The following is an 18,912-nucleotide window of genomic DNA, read 5'->3' on the forward strand; positions in this document are numbered from 1 at the left end:
CAGGGCTTATTCAGACAACTCAGAATTTTTTATTAAACACCTTTCATGACATAGCAATCTGCTAGATACTGGGAGATATAAAAATGGATATTTTTCCTTCCAACATTTCTGAAGGAAGGGTGTTCAGTGTGTGCAAACATTGTGTAACATAGCATGTTATTTGGGATGAATCAAAGCTATTTGATTTTGAAGTACGTGTCAAATTAATCCAAATGATAATAGAAAAAAGTTACTTAATTATTAAATTTGAATTACGCTGGGAGATGAAAGAGGTCTAAAATAATAGTTTGGAAAACAAAAACTTGACTGTCTTTTTTGCTTCATGCAGACGTGGACGAGTGCCTGAGGCCAGGTGTGTGTGGGGAAGGCCACTGCGTCAACACCCAGGGGACCTTCCGGTGTGAATACTGTGACAGCGGGTTCCGCATGACCCAGGGAGGCCGTTGTGAGGGTGAGTCTGCCGAGAGAGCAAGGAGATAAAGAGATGGTGCCACCTGTGGGTGCTGAGTCCCTGTCACCGTGACCATGAAGCAGAGTCTAGGCCCCAGGCCTGCAAGCACCTCACCCGGTTCTTATTTCTTTCAGCCTCTCTGAGCGTGACACCAGCTTTTCCAGGCTCTCACCTCCTTCAGGACTCACGGGCTCTTTACCTCCCATCTGTGGCTCTCTCTGGATTATTTTCAATCCTTATGGTCCCATTATGTTTCACCTCAGTATCTGCCTACCCTGGTATTTAGAACAATTAACTGCGTAGTATCTTAGTACAAACCCAGAATTAATTAGTGTCTGGATCCTTCATGGTGCAGGTGTAACCAGTGTTTATTTTGGGGTGTTTTTTTTTTTTTTTTGGCCTTTCTACCTTGTTACATTCCTTTGTCTTGGCTGCTTTCTTTTACGTGTGTTCTGAAACGTTCTTGCAGACTCCCTACAGAAGTACTGTCTGACCAACTCTGGGTTACTTTCCAACTGTGCTAGATAAAATTTCTTCATTACTGACCACAGCAATGAGTTTTCTTTCATTACAGAAATGTTTTGAAAGTATTTTTAGCATGGTCAAAAATTATCTATTTCGTATTTCTGTTCACATTTGTCTCCTGAGTTATGCAGGTTCTTTTGGAAACCACTGCAGGTTTTTGTTTTTCCTTTTTGGTAATTATTTTCATGAAGAAATACATTGAGCTTCTGCTGAAAACCTCCCATGGACACATGAGGGTAAAGGAACAGGGGTCTCTGAGCAAGTGTATGTGAGCGTGATGTTGGTTCTGTGCCTCCCTCTGGGAGGGAGAGACCAGGTTGGCACAGCCTGCTCTCAGCTGTCCCTTGGCAACTGCATATTGGTTTTCTTTACAGCTCTAATGACCCAGGCCTGGAGGGAGAGCTAATTAGACATTTTTTGGCAGCCTACCCTTGCCTCTCCTGTTGGCCTCTTGCCTTGGGCCCTTGGGTTCTAATCTAGAGAGAAGTGGGAGTGTTTAATGTTTTTGGATCTGTGATCGGCTCAGATCAGAATGGAGCCATGAACTGTCCTTCAGGGGCTGAGGGGCTGTGGGAGAAGCACAGGTGTGGAGTCCCCACTTCTCCTCTTTGCTATAGAGAGGCAGCGTGGGATGGGAAAGAACAGGGACTGTGGAATCAGCTCAGAATCCCCACACTAGTAACTGCCTGCCTGACCCAGAGCTGGCTCCTTAGCTTATCACCAGCTTTCAGGGTTGTCACAAAAATAAATACAGGTCACAGTAGCTTGTAGGATGTCTGTCACATTGTTAGTTTTTGAGACACTTTAATTTCTTTAAACCTCCCTCTTCCCTGACTGCTTTTGTCTTTATATAGATCTTCTCAGTACATCTGTAGTTGTGGGGAGTTCTTAAAGCGGGGGGGATTGGACTAGTATTTATGTGTAGAGCAGCAACCCCCCCACCCCACAAAGAAGTCAAATGCTGATCCATAAGTTCTGCTGGCCTTCCCAGAATGGGGAGGTGAGATATCTAAGCAGTAAGATAGAAAGGAAGAAGAAAAAAATTTGTGATTAAATGTGAAAGCTGATAGGGGAATATTCAACAATACTGAATATATGAAAATATTTAGCAGAAATATTACCAGGGTTCCCAAGTAAATATTTAATTCTGTCCCCATGAAAAGAAGGAGCAAAGCAATGTGGCTGTTTTCTCATTTCATCATGGACCAGAACCAAAGGTCCCTGGGCTTCTGGCTCACTGAAGATTTTCTCAGCTGTCACTAACGAAGCTGCTTTCAAACAGCACCAGTCTCCAAGGAGTCTATTGTAGTTTACAGACATTATCTCATTCATCCTTACTGTATTCAATTAAGGTATTACGAGGCAGGTAGTCCCTAATTTATAGATGAGGGCAAAAGCAAACAGAGGAAACAGCAGCTACGAATTCAGGGATATTATCTTCTTTTGCTCAACATTGTACCTTATTTATTGGACCAGCCAGTCTCAATTACTTTCTCTAATTTAACAGTTGTATTTCTATTAAAAAAAAAAAAAATCCCATCCGTAGGAGAATGTAATGCTGTTTGGAAATCAAACTGGCAAGCACCCTCTTTTTGTAGAACAAAAAGTCCCAGAACATCTGACCTAAAAATACCACTGTGTGTCATTGTCCGTTGGCAAGGATTTTTTACTGATAGAAAAAAAAATTGCGACACTGACCTGGTGCTTATTTTGTTAATAATCATGTTCAAATTTTCTTTTTTTTTTTTTTTTTTTTGGTTTTTGGCCAGGGCTGGGTTTGAACCCACCACCTCCGGCATATGGGACCGGCGCCCTACCCCTTGAGCCACAGGCGCCGCCCCATGTTCAAATTTTCTAAGTTAAGCATCTTTCCACATGTGTCTAATGACACGTAACAGTGGGTAATTTCTAAGAATTTACCAGAATGAAGATATCAAATGCCCATGGATATTTGGTGTACCCATTATATATTTCTTCTTTCATTTTCTAGCTTATCTCCTGAAAGTGTGTTTGTATTTTAAGTCAGATTAGGGGTCCTATATACATTTTGTATTGGGATACTTAGACATTAAATCCACTCATTTGAATTCAAAATCTGCCTTGAGAAAAACATGCATTTCAAATGGGGCTGGTCCTTAAGATGTTACCACTCATTTTAAACCATAGAATTTTTCCCTGTATCTTACTTTTTCCCATTTTCTTGTATTTCTTTTTTTTTTTAGTCTTAACGATACCTGTTGTAGTAGTGATATCTGCCACAACCCCAACCATATTTAAGGTGACTTTTTTCTCCCCACATCCAAAAGAATGATGATTAATAACTTCAGTTATTAAGACTAGAAAATATTACCATGTGATCATATCGCTATGTTTTCTGGAAAATCTTGGAAGTATGTGATGAGTTCACTCTCTCCTAATGTTCTTTTTCTACCCCCAAGGAATTCCTGTCATGCAAAAAGTTTTAAATTATTCAAACATAGGCTGTTCTTGGGCCCATGAAAGCCAAAGTGAGAATTTCCCTAGAGTATCCTACATCTGCAGAGAGAACCTCTAGCCAGGTGGACATACGGCTTCCTCATACCCATCCCCATTCCTTGTTCACATATTTCTTTCTGGCAAGTTGTGCTATTACTTAAAAGGTTTCGTGTCCAGAAAATGTGCCTAGAACAACTGTCAACCCCCAGAGCAGAGAGAGCTGGCCCTGCCCAGGTGAAGAATTGAGGCCAAGTTCGTCCTTGGAATGTCTGTAACTATTTTAAGCCAGATATACCTGTCCGGGCATTATTGCTGTGTGTTTATGTATTGAGGCCATGTCTCACCTCACCCAGTTATTGTTTTCCCCACTGAATGTAGATATAACATCACAGAAATGAAATTTAACTCTGGATTCAGATAAAATATTTATGACTTAGATTTTTGGTTTTTCAGATATTGATGAATGTTTGACCCCAAGTACTTGTCCAGACGAACAGTGTGTGAATTCTCCTGGATCTTATCACTGTGTTCCCTGCACAGAAGGATTCCGAGGCTGGAATGGACAATGCCTTGGTAGGTGCTGTGGTGTTTTATCAAAGTTTTGATTCTAATGCTTGGCCTTTGTATTACTCGGGGTTCTCCAGAGGGATAGAACCAATAGGACATGTATGTGAAGGAAAGGGAATTTACAGGGGAGAATTGACTTGCAAAAGTGAAGTCCAGTGATAGGTTGTCTATGGACTGGAGAATGAGGAAGGCCAGTAGCATGGCTCAGTCCAAGTCTGAAAACCCCAAAGCAAGGGGAAATGAGAATGAGCCCTCAGCCTGTGAGAGCCTTTAGGAGGCTGTTGGTGCAAGTCCCAGAGTCTCCTTTGGAGACTAAAGGATCCTAAAGGATCCTGGAGTATGAAGTCCAAGGGCAGAAGGAGGAAAGTCATCCCAAGCCGGAGGGGGAAGATTGGTGCCAGGCTCTTACTAACAATCAGATCTCCTGGGAACCAGCAGAGCAAGGACCCGCTCATTACCCTGGGGACTGCACCAGTCAGGACGGACACCCACTTAGTCACTGGAACACCTCCCGTTAGGCCTCACCAACATTGGGGATCAGATCTCAGCTTGACCTCCAGAGAAACAAACATCCAAATTTTAGCAGCCAGTTTTCTTATGGAGTAGTATAATGCCAGTGTGAGCCTCCTTTCAAAATGGAAAAAATGAGATGTGATAAAATTATGTTATCCTAAGGAAAGTTCTCCGTAACTTTTAACCATGCAGAAAATAAGAAAATGGCTTGGCATGAGGGATGTAAGATTCTAGGTGGGACACATAATTATGATTGAAACAAATTATTATGCCTCACGTGATAAAGAACCAAACCAAGTAAGATAATAAATGCTACAGGGAGGAGACAGAGAGCAGAACACTTAGAAGAGGCATAAGGAGAAGCTACCTTACGGACAGAAACACACACACACACACACTCACACGCACTGTCACACATTCTCACCCTCACATATACTCACTTATACACACACGCTCACACACTCTCATCCTCACATGTACTCACTTATACACACGCTCACACACACTCACACACTGTCACACACTCTCACCCTCACATGTACTCACTTCACACACGCTCACACACACACACTGTTACACACTCTCACCCTCACATGTACTCACTTATACGCACACACGCTCACACACACACATGCTCACACACTGTCACACTCTCACCCTCACATGTACTCACTTATACACACACGCTCACACATACTCACTGTCACACACTCTCACCCTCACATGTACTCACTTATACACACACGCTCACGCACACTCACTGTCACACACTCTCACCCTCACATGTACTCACTTATACACACACGCTCACGCACACTCACTGTCACACACTCTCACCCTCACCTGTACTCACTTATACACACACGCTCACACATACTCACTGTCACTCTCACCCTCACATGTACTCACTTATACACACACACTCACGCACGCACACTGTCACACACTCTCACCCTCACGTGTACTCACTTATACACACACTCACTGTCACACACTCTCACCCTCACCTGTACTCACTTATACACACGCTCACACATACTCACTGTCACTCTCACCCTCACATGTACTCACTTATACACACACGCTCACGCACTCTCACTGTCACACACTCTCACCCTCACATGTACTCACTTATACACACACGCTCAAGACACTCACGCTGTCACACACTCAATCTCATATACTCTCACACACTTAGACACACACTCACACAGTCACACTCAGCCTCACATGTACTCACACACTGAGACACACACCCTCATGCACACACACACTCTCACACAGTCACACTCAGCCTCACATGTACTCTCACACGCTTATACACACTCACATTGTCACACACCCTCACATATACTCACACACTTATGCACACACGCTCACACACTGTCACACACTCTCACCCTCACATGTACTCTCACACTTATACACACACACACTGTCACACACTTATATACACACACTCACAAATATTGTCACACTCTCAACCTCACATATACTCTCACACACTTATACATGCACTCACACCCTCACACACACAGTCACACTCAGCCTCACATGTACTCTCACACACTTATACACACACACATACATATACTCATTACACATACATACACATACCCTCACACACACTCACTGTCACACTCACACACACAGGGTACTACCTTAGTCATTGAGGAAGATGAATTGATAAGTTTGCTTTGGTGCTGATGACCCAGGCTGCACTTAGCTCTCCCCTTTCCTGGTTTTCCTTTCTGTATCTGTCTAGCATCTCATCTCTTTTTACTTAAAAGTTGAATTCTTTTCCACTTTATGCCAGAACTCTGATTATGTGAGTCAAACTTTTCCTTTCTTCCTTCCTTTTTTCTCTAAATGTGTAATAGATTTCTAGGTATACCTCGAGCTGTGCTAAGTTCTGGGACACACTGAGGGGCACAAACAAACACGGCCCCTTCCTCGTGGCACTTTCTGCCAGTAGTGGAGACTGACAGACACCCAGACATCTCACAAATACTTGCAGACTCAACAGATGAGACAGGTGCTGGGAAGGAGAGCTCTGTGCTGCACTGAGAGCACGTGGTGGAATCAGTTGTCCTGAGGAAAACTTGACTGAGGTTTAACTGGGGAAAGGCCTGGGAGGGAGAACATTTTTCACAGAGGAAAGAGCACAGGCAAGCTTGTTGAAAGAGGAGGTAGGCCATGTTCTGAAGATCAGTGTGGCTGAAGGACAGAAACAGGGAGATTTGCTGCAGATGAGGGGAAGACCATGCAAGGCCCGTTCATCCTGTTAGAAATGTTGTTCTTTATTCAGATAGCTCTAAGAATACGCTGAAGTGTTTCACTGGGGACAGCAGAAGCATCCCAATGTTAAAGCCTTGTTCCCATCACCAGGCAGCACTTAGTGCAGGCTCTGCCATGGGTGCAGGTGGCCACCTATCCTGAGCCCCCCACCCCATCCCTGAGAGTCTCTACCAACGGACCTGTGAGATCTAGATCTTTGAGGAAAAAGAGAAATGATTTGTATTCATTAGTTATTTATCTGAGAAGCAATTATTTATGTAATTGGTGCTAATCAGGACATACATTTGGTTTTAACTTTCCTATTTGACACAAATTTCATAGTTGCCTATCAAGGTTCCATTTGTGTTCTTATTTTCACATACTGATGCATAATCCAGGAGCAGAGCCTGAACTCTACCTTAAATAACTACATTTGCAATAGTAGCATAAAGGCAGCCATGATTCATGAATTTATGAAAGACATTTAACTGACCAAATTGGCAAGTGATTGCTCTTCAATGTAAATAACACTAAATGAGCTCTTGTACCGGCATGCCCATATGTGTGTGTGCGTGTACATGTGTGTGCTTCAGTTCAGCAACAGAAACCCAGTACCTCATTTGAAAGTAATTTTACTCTGCCATCCAGATGCACAGAATCATAAGCAGAAATGTTAGTCACTCTTTTGCTCAACTTAGCTAAAGCCATTCATTGAGGTAGGCCCCTGTTCCAGGCAATGGCTTTCAGTTTTGCATTGCTGAGGTCATGTATTTTCTATTACTGAAAGTAGGCTCTGAGCTCTCTCCTGCTTTGTGTAGAACGTTAGGCACTCCAAAATCTTCAGGTCAAGCCGCTCCCCTGTGATTTAGTTGTGGTTCCCATCTATTGTTCATATTGGACTTGCAGCTCTTCTACATTTCTCAGGAGGGCTTTTGCAGGTTATGCTGAAATAGATTTTCCATCTTAACGTTTTATAGTGGTAGAGCTTTCAAATATTGAAAAGTTGACTGTGACAGAAAGCAGATATGGCAACACACCTTTCTGCTCATACTGAGCCAAAGGGTGGATTGGATTTTCTGCTAAACTTTTGACTGTGCTGATGAATGCTCAGCCCTATTTTTTTGGCGCCTTTATACGTTTTAGCACTCACCTTTGTAATTCTGGTACTTTAAAATACTTTTCAGAAGGTACAGTTGTTACTTAAGTTTATTTTCGAGTTGACCTCGTTGATAACACAACTTGATGTGTATTTATTCATTCATTTAACAAAAAAGTTGCATGTCTACTATGTGCCAGGTAGTTTTCCAGAACACTAGGGATTGAGAGTGAACAAAATAAAGTTTCTCCCTTCATTTGTGCTTACAAATAAACAAGTAAAATTCAGTATAACCTCTGTATTTTGACCACCCAAGAGACAATAACAAACTAGTCAACATATGGAGGTGGTCAACACAGAACTAGGCTACTCTACTGCTGTGTACATGTGGTGCATGTCCAGCCTATGAAAATTAGGTCAACTTAAGGAGGTGGTCAGTGTAGGGAGGCAGTCAACCTTGGAGGTTCTACTGTATATGGGATGTCAGATGTGATATGTGGCATGAAGAGCAAATAAATAGATAGGGAGTCAATAGAGATTCTAAGTGGTCAAATTGTAAGTTATTAACAAGATGTTCCTTGCTAGAAATTTGCTTCCGTCTATCAATTATCTGTTGATGGCTTTTTATATCCTTTTAGTCTGGACAATATAGGATATATTGATGATTTTTTTACCCTCTATTTTTAGTTGAAAATCCTACATGAGAACATTAAAGACTTCTTAAAAGTTTTCTATAATCACACCATTTTGGAAGCAAATCCCACATTTGGCCTTTGTTAGTTGTCATTGGTAGAGATAATAATCCCTATGTCACAGGGCTATTGTCTTCTATCAATCTTATATATCTCTTTTCTACTCCTTCCTTTCACTGATGGTATATTTTTACATTGATGTAATTAAACATCTACAGTGTTTTACATAATAAACTTGGTATTATACTTTGTGCTTCTTAATAAACTCATCTAGGAATTTCTGATTCAACCCCAGTATTCTGCAGGAATTCTATGCCAGTTATACTTTCTGCTTCTTTCACTGTCTGCGTGGTGAACTTGCTGAAACCATCAAATGGCCTCTTTGTGTTTATGCCATGTAAGCTGATCTTAACTGATTGATGCTGCTCCTTGAATTACAAATTAGAACAGAAATTGTTGTGGGCAGCAACGGGTAAAGTGTTAGCAGGTGTTGAGAGGACCATACTTTCTCCTAGTGTTTAGTACAGAGCACACAATCCTTTCTTCTCATTAGTTTATTATCCACTTCAAATGTCTGTCATTTTCAGACTCTACCTAACACACATCATCCCTTGATGGTTTTTGACAACTCTTGTTGGCTCTTCTGCTAATGTAGCTGCTTTCAAGTTGCAGATTTCATTCTTCTCTTGAGAGCCACTTTCATCATTCGTCACTGTATTCCTTGGGCTGACATTCAGCCTGGAGTTTGTTGCCCACCTGATCGCTGCTTTTAATAACTATTTCATCACCCTGAGTTCTGACCAGTTGCAACTGGCTGTTTCAACCAGGTCCTTTCCTAAAGGAAGCCAGCCTATCAGGTACTCCATTTACAGGTATCTCGGTACTGTGGAGAGCTGGCTTGATTCCAACCTGATGAGAGCCAGCCCCGCAAGGAAATCATCTAATGTTTAATTACTTAAAGATATATTTGGCATCTCTGAGGCAGGGATCATAGTTTCCTGAATTTAGATACAGTTTGGGCTCTAAAGTGACCTCTCTCGAGCTGCGACCACAAGGATACAAACAAAAGGTACAAAATCCATCACCAAGCGGACGGGAGTCCCCTCCCCCATGAGAACGGCTCAGAGTACCCCACAAACAACTGGGCAGAGTTCAAAGGTCCTTCCACTACAGTCCACAGGAGAGACCCTCTAAAAACTGGACCTACCTCCCCTACTAGGGTGCCACGGCGTCCTCCTGCCAGGCATAAAACTGTATAAACTGTATATAGTCTCTACCTGGAATTCTGAGCTCCCAGCGCCCCCCTTCACTCACACTGAGGTCTAGAGGCCAGTCCCGGTCAGCAGAGAGGGGACCGCACCAGAGTGGCAGTTCCCTGAGGCACAGTGCGACAGCTGTCTTTTGGTGACAATACGGCCAGGCATAAAACTGTGTAAAGCTGTGTGTGTTCTCTGCCTGCAACCCCAGGCTCCCAGTGCTCCCCACGCTCCGCTCTGCTCTCACTCCAAGGTCTGGAGGCCTGTCCTCCAGGTGTCCAGACTCTTGGGCGATTGCTCAAGGGGTGTAGACAATGCTGGGCTGCAGCCGGTCGGTGCAGACTCTGGGGTATGGGAGCGGAGAGAGGACGGTTGGCCAGAAGGGAGCTACACTGGAGCAGCGGTTGCCTGAGCCATAAAACAGCAGCCCTCTTTTGCTAGCAATACGGCTCACTATCGAATATTCTGAAGCCACACCCCCTGTCTCCCTGGGCAACCAGAGACTCTGAGTATAGGATTTGCCCGAGGCAACTCCAACTTGCAAACCGGGGAAACTCCCAGGGCAGGGCTGACCCAGAGGTCCGCTTTACTAAACCTAACACGCACCTGGCCCTCAGGGGATTGTCAGCCTATAGAAAATACAAGAGCAAAGACAAGCTGATTTGGAACTCAATTCAGCTTCTCTTCTGCAGGGGAACCGCAAAGTTATTCTGTTCTGTTCTGTCAGTAACATTAATCAGGGGCGAGACTAGACCTGAGTGAAAACCCCCCCAACCTTCATCAAGCGCCTGAGGTTGTCAGGCCTCACAACCTCCTGCTAGAGAGAGGCAAAGCACAGCGGCCTGGCAGACTTCCTTGTGATTCAGGCAGGTGCAAACTCCTGGAGTACCGATTCACTACAGGCAACTGGGTCAGCCAACTGCAGGGCTGTCAGTGACTGGGTGTGACAGTGGTACAAGGTGGGGAAGGAGGCAGCAACCTTCCCAGACTGATCTATTGGCTGGGTGGCTCCTCCTGACTCCACGCAGCACTGGAGCAAGCCACACCAGAGTAGTCACCAGACCCCTGTGATCCAGTTCCCAGAGACCTCTTAAACTCTCCCACCCAAGACAGGTGCAGACTGAGACAATTGATTTGGACTTTTTGAACTGAAACAATTGCCTGAGGACAAATCAGATGGTGCCCTGGGTGCACGGTGGTAGGAAGGTTTGATTTTTCTTTTCCAATTGTTTGCCGGTGGGGGATGGAGTGACTTAATTGCTGATATTCCTCCACAGCTGAGACTTCAATCCAGGGTATCTGTTTCACTAGGGTGGAACAGAAACCAGCTGAAAACAAGACAGAACCACTTAGCCTCACCACACCAGACAGGGCTCCAGTTTCCCAGGCCACAACACTGTACAGGCCCTCAACAAAGCCCCAGGGGAAAAAATCAAAGGGAGTAAAACAACCATGGGGCGGAATCAGCGGAAAAACTCTGGTAACATGAATAACCAGAATAGATCAAGCCCCCAAGGAAAGATATGGCATATGTAATTTAAGATCCTATTCATAAACAACTGGCTGAGATGTCAGAAATCGAATTCAGAATTTGGATTGCAGACAAGATTAACAAAGTCGAATTAGGAATTCGAAGAGAAATTCAAAAGTTGTCTCAAGAATTTAACAAATCTAAAGACAAAACCACCAAAGACTTAGACACACTGAAGCAAGAATTTGCAGCCCTCAAAGATATGAAAAATACAGTAGAATCCCTCAGCAACAGAATGGAGCAAACAGAAGAAAGGATTTCTGACATTGAAGATAAAGCCTTTGAATGCTCCCAAACTCTCAAAGAGGAAGAGAAATGGAGAGCAAAAATGGATCATTCTCTCAGAGAGCTCTGGGATAATTCGAAGAAGGCGAATATCCAAATCATAGGAGTTCCAGAAACAGATGAAGTGGCCTCGCTGGGCACAGAGGCCCTTCTGCATGAAATTATGAAAGAGAATTTTCCAACATGCCTAGAGATTCTGAAATTCAGATAGCGGACAGCTTCAGAACCCCAGCACGACTCAACCCCAATAAGACATCCCCAGGCATATCATAATTAACTTCACTAAAGTTAATATGAAGGAGAAAATTCTCAAAAGTGCCAGGAGAAAGAAAACCATTACCTTCACAGGGAAGAATATTAGAATGACGGCAGATCTCTCTGCTGAAACTTTTCAAGCCAGAAGAGGGTGGTCACCAACTTTTAATCTCCTAAAGCAAAATAACTTTCAACCCCAGATCTTGTATCCAGCTAAACTGAGTTTCATTTATGATGGAGAAATTCAATACTTTAATGACATTCATATGTTGAAGAAATTTGCCATAACCAAACCAGCTCTTCAGGATATTCTCAGACCTATCCTCCATAATGACCAACCCAATCCTATACCACAAAAGTAAACTCACATAGAAACTTCGGATCAAACTCCAATTTCCACACTGGCGAAAGGATTAAAAATGCCCACTGGACTTTTGAAAAACTCCATACCCAAAATTTTACCAGACTTAACAATATTCTCCATTAATGTGAACGGCTTAACCTGTCCTCTAAAGAGGCATAGGTTAGCTGACTGGATACAAAAACTCAGGCCAGATATTTGTTGCATACAAGAGTCACATCTTAACTTAAAAGACAAATACAGACTCAGGGTAAAAGGATGGTCATCCATATTTCAGGCAAATGGTAATAAGAAAAAAGCAGGTGTTGCAATTTTATTTGCAGATATAATAGGCTTTAAACCAACAAAAGGAAGGAAGGACAAGAATGGTCACTTCATATTTGTTAAGGGTAAAACGCAATATGATGAGATCTCAATTATTAATATCTATGCACCCAACCAGAATGCACCTCAATTTATAAGAGAAACTCTAACAGACACGAGCAACTTGATTTCCTCCAGCTCCATAATCATCGGAGATTTCAACACTCCTTTGGCAGTGTTGGATCGATCCTCCAACAAGAAGCTGAGCAAAGAAATCTTAGATTTAAACCTAACCATGCAACATTTGGATTTAGCAGACATCTACAGAACATTTCATCCCAACAAAACTGAATACACATACTTCTCTTCAGCCCATGGAACTTACTCCAAAATCGATCACATCTTAGGTCACAAGTCTAAGTAAATTTCCTCAGTAAATTTAAAGGAATAGAAGTTATTCCATGCATCTTCTCGGACCACTGTGGAATAAAACTTGAGCTGAGTAACAACAGGAATCTGCATACTCATACAAAAACTTGGAAGTTAAATAACCTTATGCTGAATGATAGCTGGGTCAGAGATGAGATTAAGAAAGAAATCGCCAATTTTTTGAAACAAAACAACAATGAAGACATGAACTATCAGAACCTCTGGGACACCGCAAAGGCAGTTCTAAGAGGGAAATATATAGCACTGCAAGCCTTCCTCAAGAGAACGGAAAGAAAGGAAGTTAACAACTTAATTGGACATCTCAAGCAACTGGAAAAGGAAGAACATTCCAACCCCAAACCCCCCAGTAGAAGAAAAGAAATAACCAAAATTAGAGCAGAATTAAATGAAATTGAAAACAGAAGAATAATACAACAGATCAATAAATCAAAAAGCTGGTTTTTCAAAAAGGTCAATAAAATAGATAAACCTTTGGCCAACCTAATCAGGAAAAAAAGAGTAAAATCTCTAATCTCATCAATCAGAAACAACAAAGACGAAATAACAACAGACTCCTCAGAAATCCAAAAAATCCTTAATGAATATTACAAGAAACTGTATTCTCAGAAATATGAAAATCTGAAGGAAATTGACTGATACTTGGAAGCACGTCACCTTCGAAGACTTAGCCAGAATGAAGTGGAAATGTTGAATAGGCACATATCAAGTTCGGAAATAGCATCAACCATACAAAACCTCCCTAAAAAGAAAAGCCCAGGACCAAATGGTTTTACGTCGGAATACTACCAAACTTTTAAAGAGGAATTAGTACCTATATTACTCAACCTGTTCCAAAAGGTAGAAAAAGAAGGAAGACTACCTAACACGTTCTATGAAGCAAATATCACCCTAATCCCCAAACCAGGAAAAGACCCAACAAGAAAAGAAAATTATAGACCGATATCACTAATGAATACAGATGCAAAAATATTCAACAAGATCCTAACAAACAGAATCCAGCAACACATCAAACAAATTATACATCATGACCAAGTCGGTTTTGTCCCAGGGTCTCAAGGCTGGTTCAATATACATAAATCTATAAATGTAATCCAGCACATAAACAAATTAAAAAACAAAGACCATACGATTCTCTCAATTGATGCAGAAAAAGCTTTTGATAATATCCAGCATCCCTTCATGATCAGAACACTTAAGAAAATCAGTATAGAAGGGACATTTCTTAAACTGATAGAGACCATCTACAGCAAACCCACAACCAATATCATATTGAATGGAGTTAAATTGGAATCATTTCCACTCAGATCAGGAACCAGACAAGGCTGCCCATTGTCTCCATTGCTTTTTAACATTGTAATGGAAGTTTTAGCCACCGCAATTAGGGAAGAAAAGGTGATCAAGGGTATCCATATAGGGTCAGAAGAGATCAAACTTTTGCTCTTCGCAGATGATATGATAGTATACCTGGAAAACACTAGGGACTCTACTACAAAACTCTGAGAAGTGATCAAGGAATACAGCAGCGTCTCAGGTTACAAAATCAACATTCATAAATCGGTAGCTTTTATATATACCAACAATAGTCAAGTTGAAAAAAACAGTTAAAGACTCTATCCCATTCACAGTAGTGCCAAAGAAGCTGAAATATTTGGGAATTTATCTAACAAAGGACATGAAAGATCTCTATAAAGAGAAGTATGAAACTCTAAGAAAAGAAATAGCTGAAAATATTAACAAATGGAACAACATACCATGCTCATGGCTGGGAAGAATCAACATTGTTGAAATGTCCATACTACCCAAAGCAATATATAATTTCAATGCAATCCCTATTAAAGCTCCACTGTCATACTTTAAAGATCTGGAAAAAACAATACTTCGTTTTATATGGAATCAGAAAAAACCTCAAATAGCCAAGGCATCACTCAGAAATAAAAACAAAGCAGGAGGAATTACGCTACCGGACCTCAGACTATACTACAAATTGATAGTGATCAAAACAGCATGGTATTGGCACAAAAACAGAGAAGTAGATGTCTGGAACAGAATAGAGAACCAAGAGATGAATCCAGCTACTTACCATTATTTAATCTTTGACAAGCCAATTAAAAACATTCAGTGGGGAAAAGATTCACTATTTAACAAATGGTGCTGGGTGAACTGGCTGGCAACCTGTAGAAGACTGAAACTGGACCCACACCTTTCACCATTAACTAAGATAGACTTTCACTGGATCAAAGATTTAAACTTAAGACATGAAACTATAAAAATACTAGAAGAGAGTGCAGGGAAAACCCTTGATGAAATCCGTCTGGGCGAGTATTTTATGAGGAGGACCCCCTGGGCAATTGAAGCAGCTTCAGAAATACACTACTGGGACTTGATCACACTAAAAAGCTTCTGCACAGCCAAGAACACAGTAAGTAAAGCAAGCAAACAGGTTTAATAACTAGAATCCACAGAGAACTCAAACGCATGAGCAAGAATAGAACAAGGGATCCCATCGCAGGCTGGGCAAGGGACTTGAAGAGAAATTTCTCTGAAGAAGGCAGGCGTGCGGCCTTCAGACATATGAAAAAATGCTCATCATCTTTAATCATCAGAGAAATGCAAATCAAAACTAGTTTGAGATACCATCTAACTCCAGTGAGACTAGCCTATATCACAAAATCCCAAGACCAGAGATATTGGCACGGATGTGGAGAAAAGGGAACACTTTTGCACTGCTGGTGGGAATGCAAATTAATACATTCCTTTTGGAAAGAGATATGGAGAGCACTTAGAGATCTAAAAATAGATCTGCCATTCAATCCTGTAATCCCTCTACTGGGCATATACCCAGAAGACCAAAAATCACATCGTAACAAAGATATTTGTACCAGAATGTTTATTGTAGCCCAATTCATAATTGCTAAGTCATGGAAGAAGCCCAAGTGCCCATCGATCCAAGAATGGATTAATAAATTGTGGTATCAGTTTATGGGGACAAGACATGATTGCAAGAGGGACTTTACCTAACAATTGCAATCAGTGTAACCTGGCTTATTGTACCCTCAATGAATCCCCAACAATAAAAAAAAAATAAATAAATTGTGGTATATGTACACCGTGGAATATTATGCAGCCTTAAAGAAAGATGGAGACTTTACCTCTTTCATGTTTACATGGATGGAGCTGGAACATATTCTTCTTAGTAAAGTATCTCAAGAATGGAAGAAAAAGTACCCAATGTACTCAGCCCTACTATGAAACTAATTTAGGGTTTTCACATGAAAGCTATAACCCAGTTACAATCTAAGAATAGGGGGAAAAGGGAAAGGGAGGGGAGGGAGGGGGGAGGTGAGGGTACTTACCATTATTTAATATTTGACAGATTGAAACAGTAGAGGGAAGGGATTGGTGGGATTACACCAGCAGTGCATCTTACAAGGGTGTATGTGAAACTTGGTAAACGGTGTGTGAAGCTAGTGAATGATGCCCCATGAATATATCAATGTACACAGCTATGATTTAATAAAGAAAAAAAAAAAAAAAGACCACGTACTCGTTCAGTCAACCTATTCTATCTCCGTGTAAGTGATAGCTTGACCGGATTCTAGTTCCACGCAATTTCGTGTATAATTAGTAAAGAAAGGAATAAATATACCAGGCCACCCTAGATCTTCCAAAGCTTTGGTACTTCATCATTAACCAGGCGAGTAGCCTAGGAAAAAACAGACGTTTTATATCTGTCTCATGAATGATCATCTGCAGTGTCTGTTAATTTCCTTTACCTAGAGAGAATAATGGTCTTAAAAATTGATTTTGCTATCATATTCTATGGCCCTGTAACTCACTTTCCCTGGTCCTTACATAATTAAAGAGAGCAAGCCATACATTTCTGAGCTTGTTAATGTTTTGAAACCAACCAGATACTAGACATGACATCTCCCTGCTGCTGTCTGGGATTTCCAGGCCTGGTGTCCAGGCTCCCTCTGCTCCATTATTTACTTTGGCTTTGATGCTTGGCCAGTCCTTTCAGTTGTTTGCCTTCAGTGTTTACAGAAGTGGATTCCCACAAGCAAAGACAGGGTGGGTAATGAGTCAGTCTGGAAGCACTATTTTTCTTGTCATGGGGACGAGGGTTAGTTTGCTATAATTAGTCGTTTTTTGTGAAAGTGACAGAGCACCTAGGCAGGGCCAGCTCCTGGCTTTTCTCGCTGTGCAAGTGGAGTACACACATGTGCACACCATAGACACCCGTTTGCTATGTTTTACTGCAGCTCTGTTTCTGAATTTCATTGTAAGAAAGAATATAATTTTAATGAAATGTAATACAAATGAATGTGAACCGAACTCTCCATCCCTGAATTAAGATTAGATTTGTAAGTGTGCTTCTAACTCTGCCTCAGAGGACCCAGGAAAGCTTTATTTCTGCTGTGGTGTGGTGAGCGTTACAGAAGGAAATGGATGCAATCGAAAGCCTTTTACTCTTTTTGTCCGCCTTATGATCAAGATGTTTGAGTAAGTTATAGACTGCTATAAGATTAGACTCACTCCTGTCGTCATGGGTGTAGTTTTAAGATTTTGTGATTTAAGTTTTTTTTTCTTTAAGTTTTTGATTATTGATGCTATACAGGAGTCTGTCACGACTCCATACAATAGACTTATCCAGGGGCTTTCAAATGGGGCACAGAGCTTAAATTTTTATTTTTATATAACAGTATTTCAGTAGGAACTTAATAGATGTTTGTTGAATGAAATCGATGAAAACTAAGTGATTATATTCTATATTTTGATAACTGCTAGTAAATAAGAAAAACAAATGTAAACACATAGTCTCTTTATTCAGCTGTTTCTATCACTCGACTGAACTTTGCCTGTAACAGAAACTTGTAGTCAGGTTAAAAGGATGAGCTTTGGGTTTAAATCTCAGAACTATCATTTTCTAACTATGTGGCCTTCTCTAAGTTTCTATTCTTTCTTCTATAAATGGTTAGCCCCCATGAATTTTGCAAGAATTAGGTGAGATAGTATATGTAAAGCCTTTAATGTGTACATATAGTAAGAGCTTGACAAATATTGGCAATTATTATTATCATCCTCATCATCTGATCCTTCAGCCTGCACCCTACCTTCAAACTGCCCGGGAGGTTTATGTTTAAATGTATCCCCTCAGGTTGCTTGTTATCATATGGATTTGCTGCCGTCTTGGGGTACTTTGATAGAATCTTTTTCACCTTTCTGTTAAAACTTGCCTGTGGGTCATGAGTCACATCATTTGCTTCTGTGAACCCTCGTACCCTCCAGAACTCATCAATTCCCTAAATCGACCTCAACCCATCTTTGATTCTTTAGAAAATTTTATTTTGTAGTAGATACTGCTCTGAAACTACCCTCTCTTCCTCCCTCTCACCAGCAATAAGCCTTCATTCTTCTTGAGTTTGTTCACAGAGCATACTTGGTTCCTTTGTGAGTGCACTTTCAGAAAGTATGACAAGGCACAGAAAGAACCATGAGCCAGGCAGGGCACGTTAGAGCCGCTTTCCCTCCTAAGGGCTAATTTCAAAGTTTATCTACAAGAATCTGCCCTGTCCTCTGATGGTCTGCTGTTTCCATTTTTAACCAAATTTAACTTTATTCATGTTTTCTTTTTGTTTTTTTGACCTTTCCATTACTCAATGTTCTTCAAGATGTGGATGAGTGCCTGGAACCAAACGTCTGCACAAATGGTACTTGTTCCAACCTCGAAGGCTCCTACATGTGCTCATGCCACAGGGGCTACACCCCGACTCCAGACCACAAGCACTGTAAAGGTAAATACCGTGATCACTTTCTCATTTCTTTTTTCAGATACATTTATGAGTATTTTTTTATTTTTTTATTAAATCATAAC

At 41.4% G+C, this 18,912-nt stretch overlaps 1 protein-coding gene across 16 annotated transcripts in view; it reads left to right on the plus strand.

Annotated features, from left to right (window-relative positions):
- LTBP1 (latent transforming growth factor beta binding protein 1) overlaps positions 1 to 18,912 on the plus strand; it is a 476,142-nt gene that overhangs the window by 342,431 nt on the left and 114,799 nt on the right. For all 16 annotated transcript variants that reach the window (XM_053588228.1, XM_053588226.1, XM_053588219.1 and 13 more), the window contains 3 exons: positions 329 to 451; positions 3,905 to 4,024; positions 18,710 to 18,832. In XM_053588228.1, coding sequence (XP_053444203.1) covers positions 329 to 451; positions 3,905 to 4,024; positions 18,710 to 18,832 — 366 coding nt within the window. The remainder of the gene's footprint in view (positions 1 to 328; positions 452 to 3,904; positions 4,025 to 18,709; positions 18,833 to 18,912) is intronic.

This window comes from Nycticebus coucang, chromosome 4, assembly GCF_027406575.1.
Source record: "Nycticebus coucang isolate mNycCou1 chromosome 4, mNycCou1.pri, whole genome shotgun sequence".
Classification (NCBI taxonomy): domain Eukaryota; kingdom Metazoa; phylum Chordata; class Mammalia; order Primates; family Lorisidae; genus Nycticebus; species Nycticebus coucang.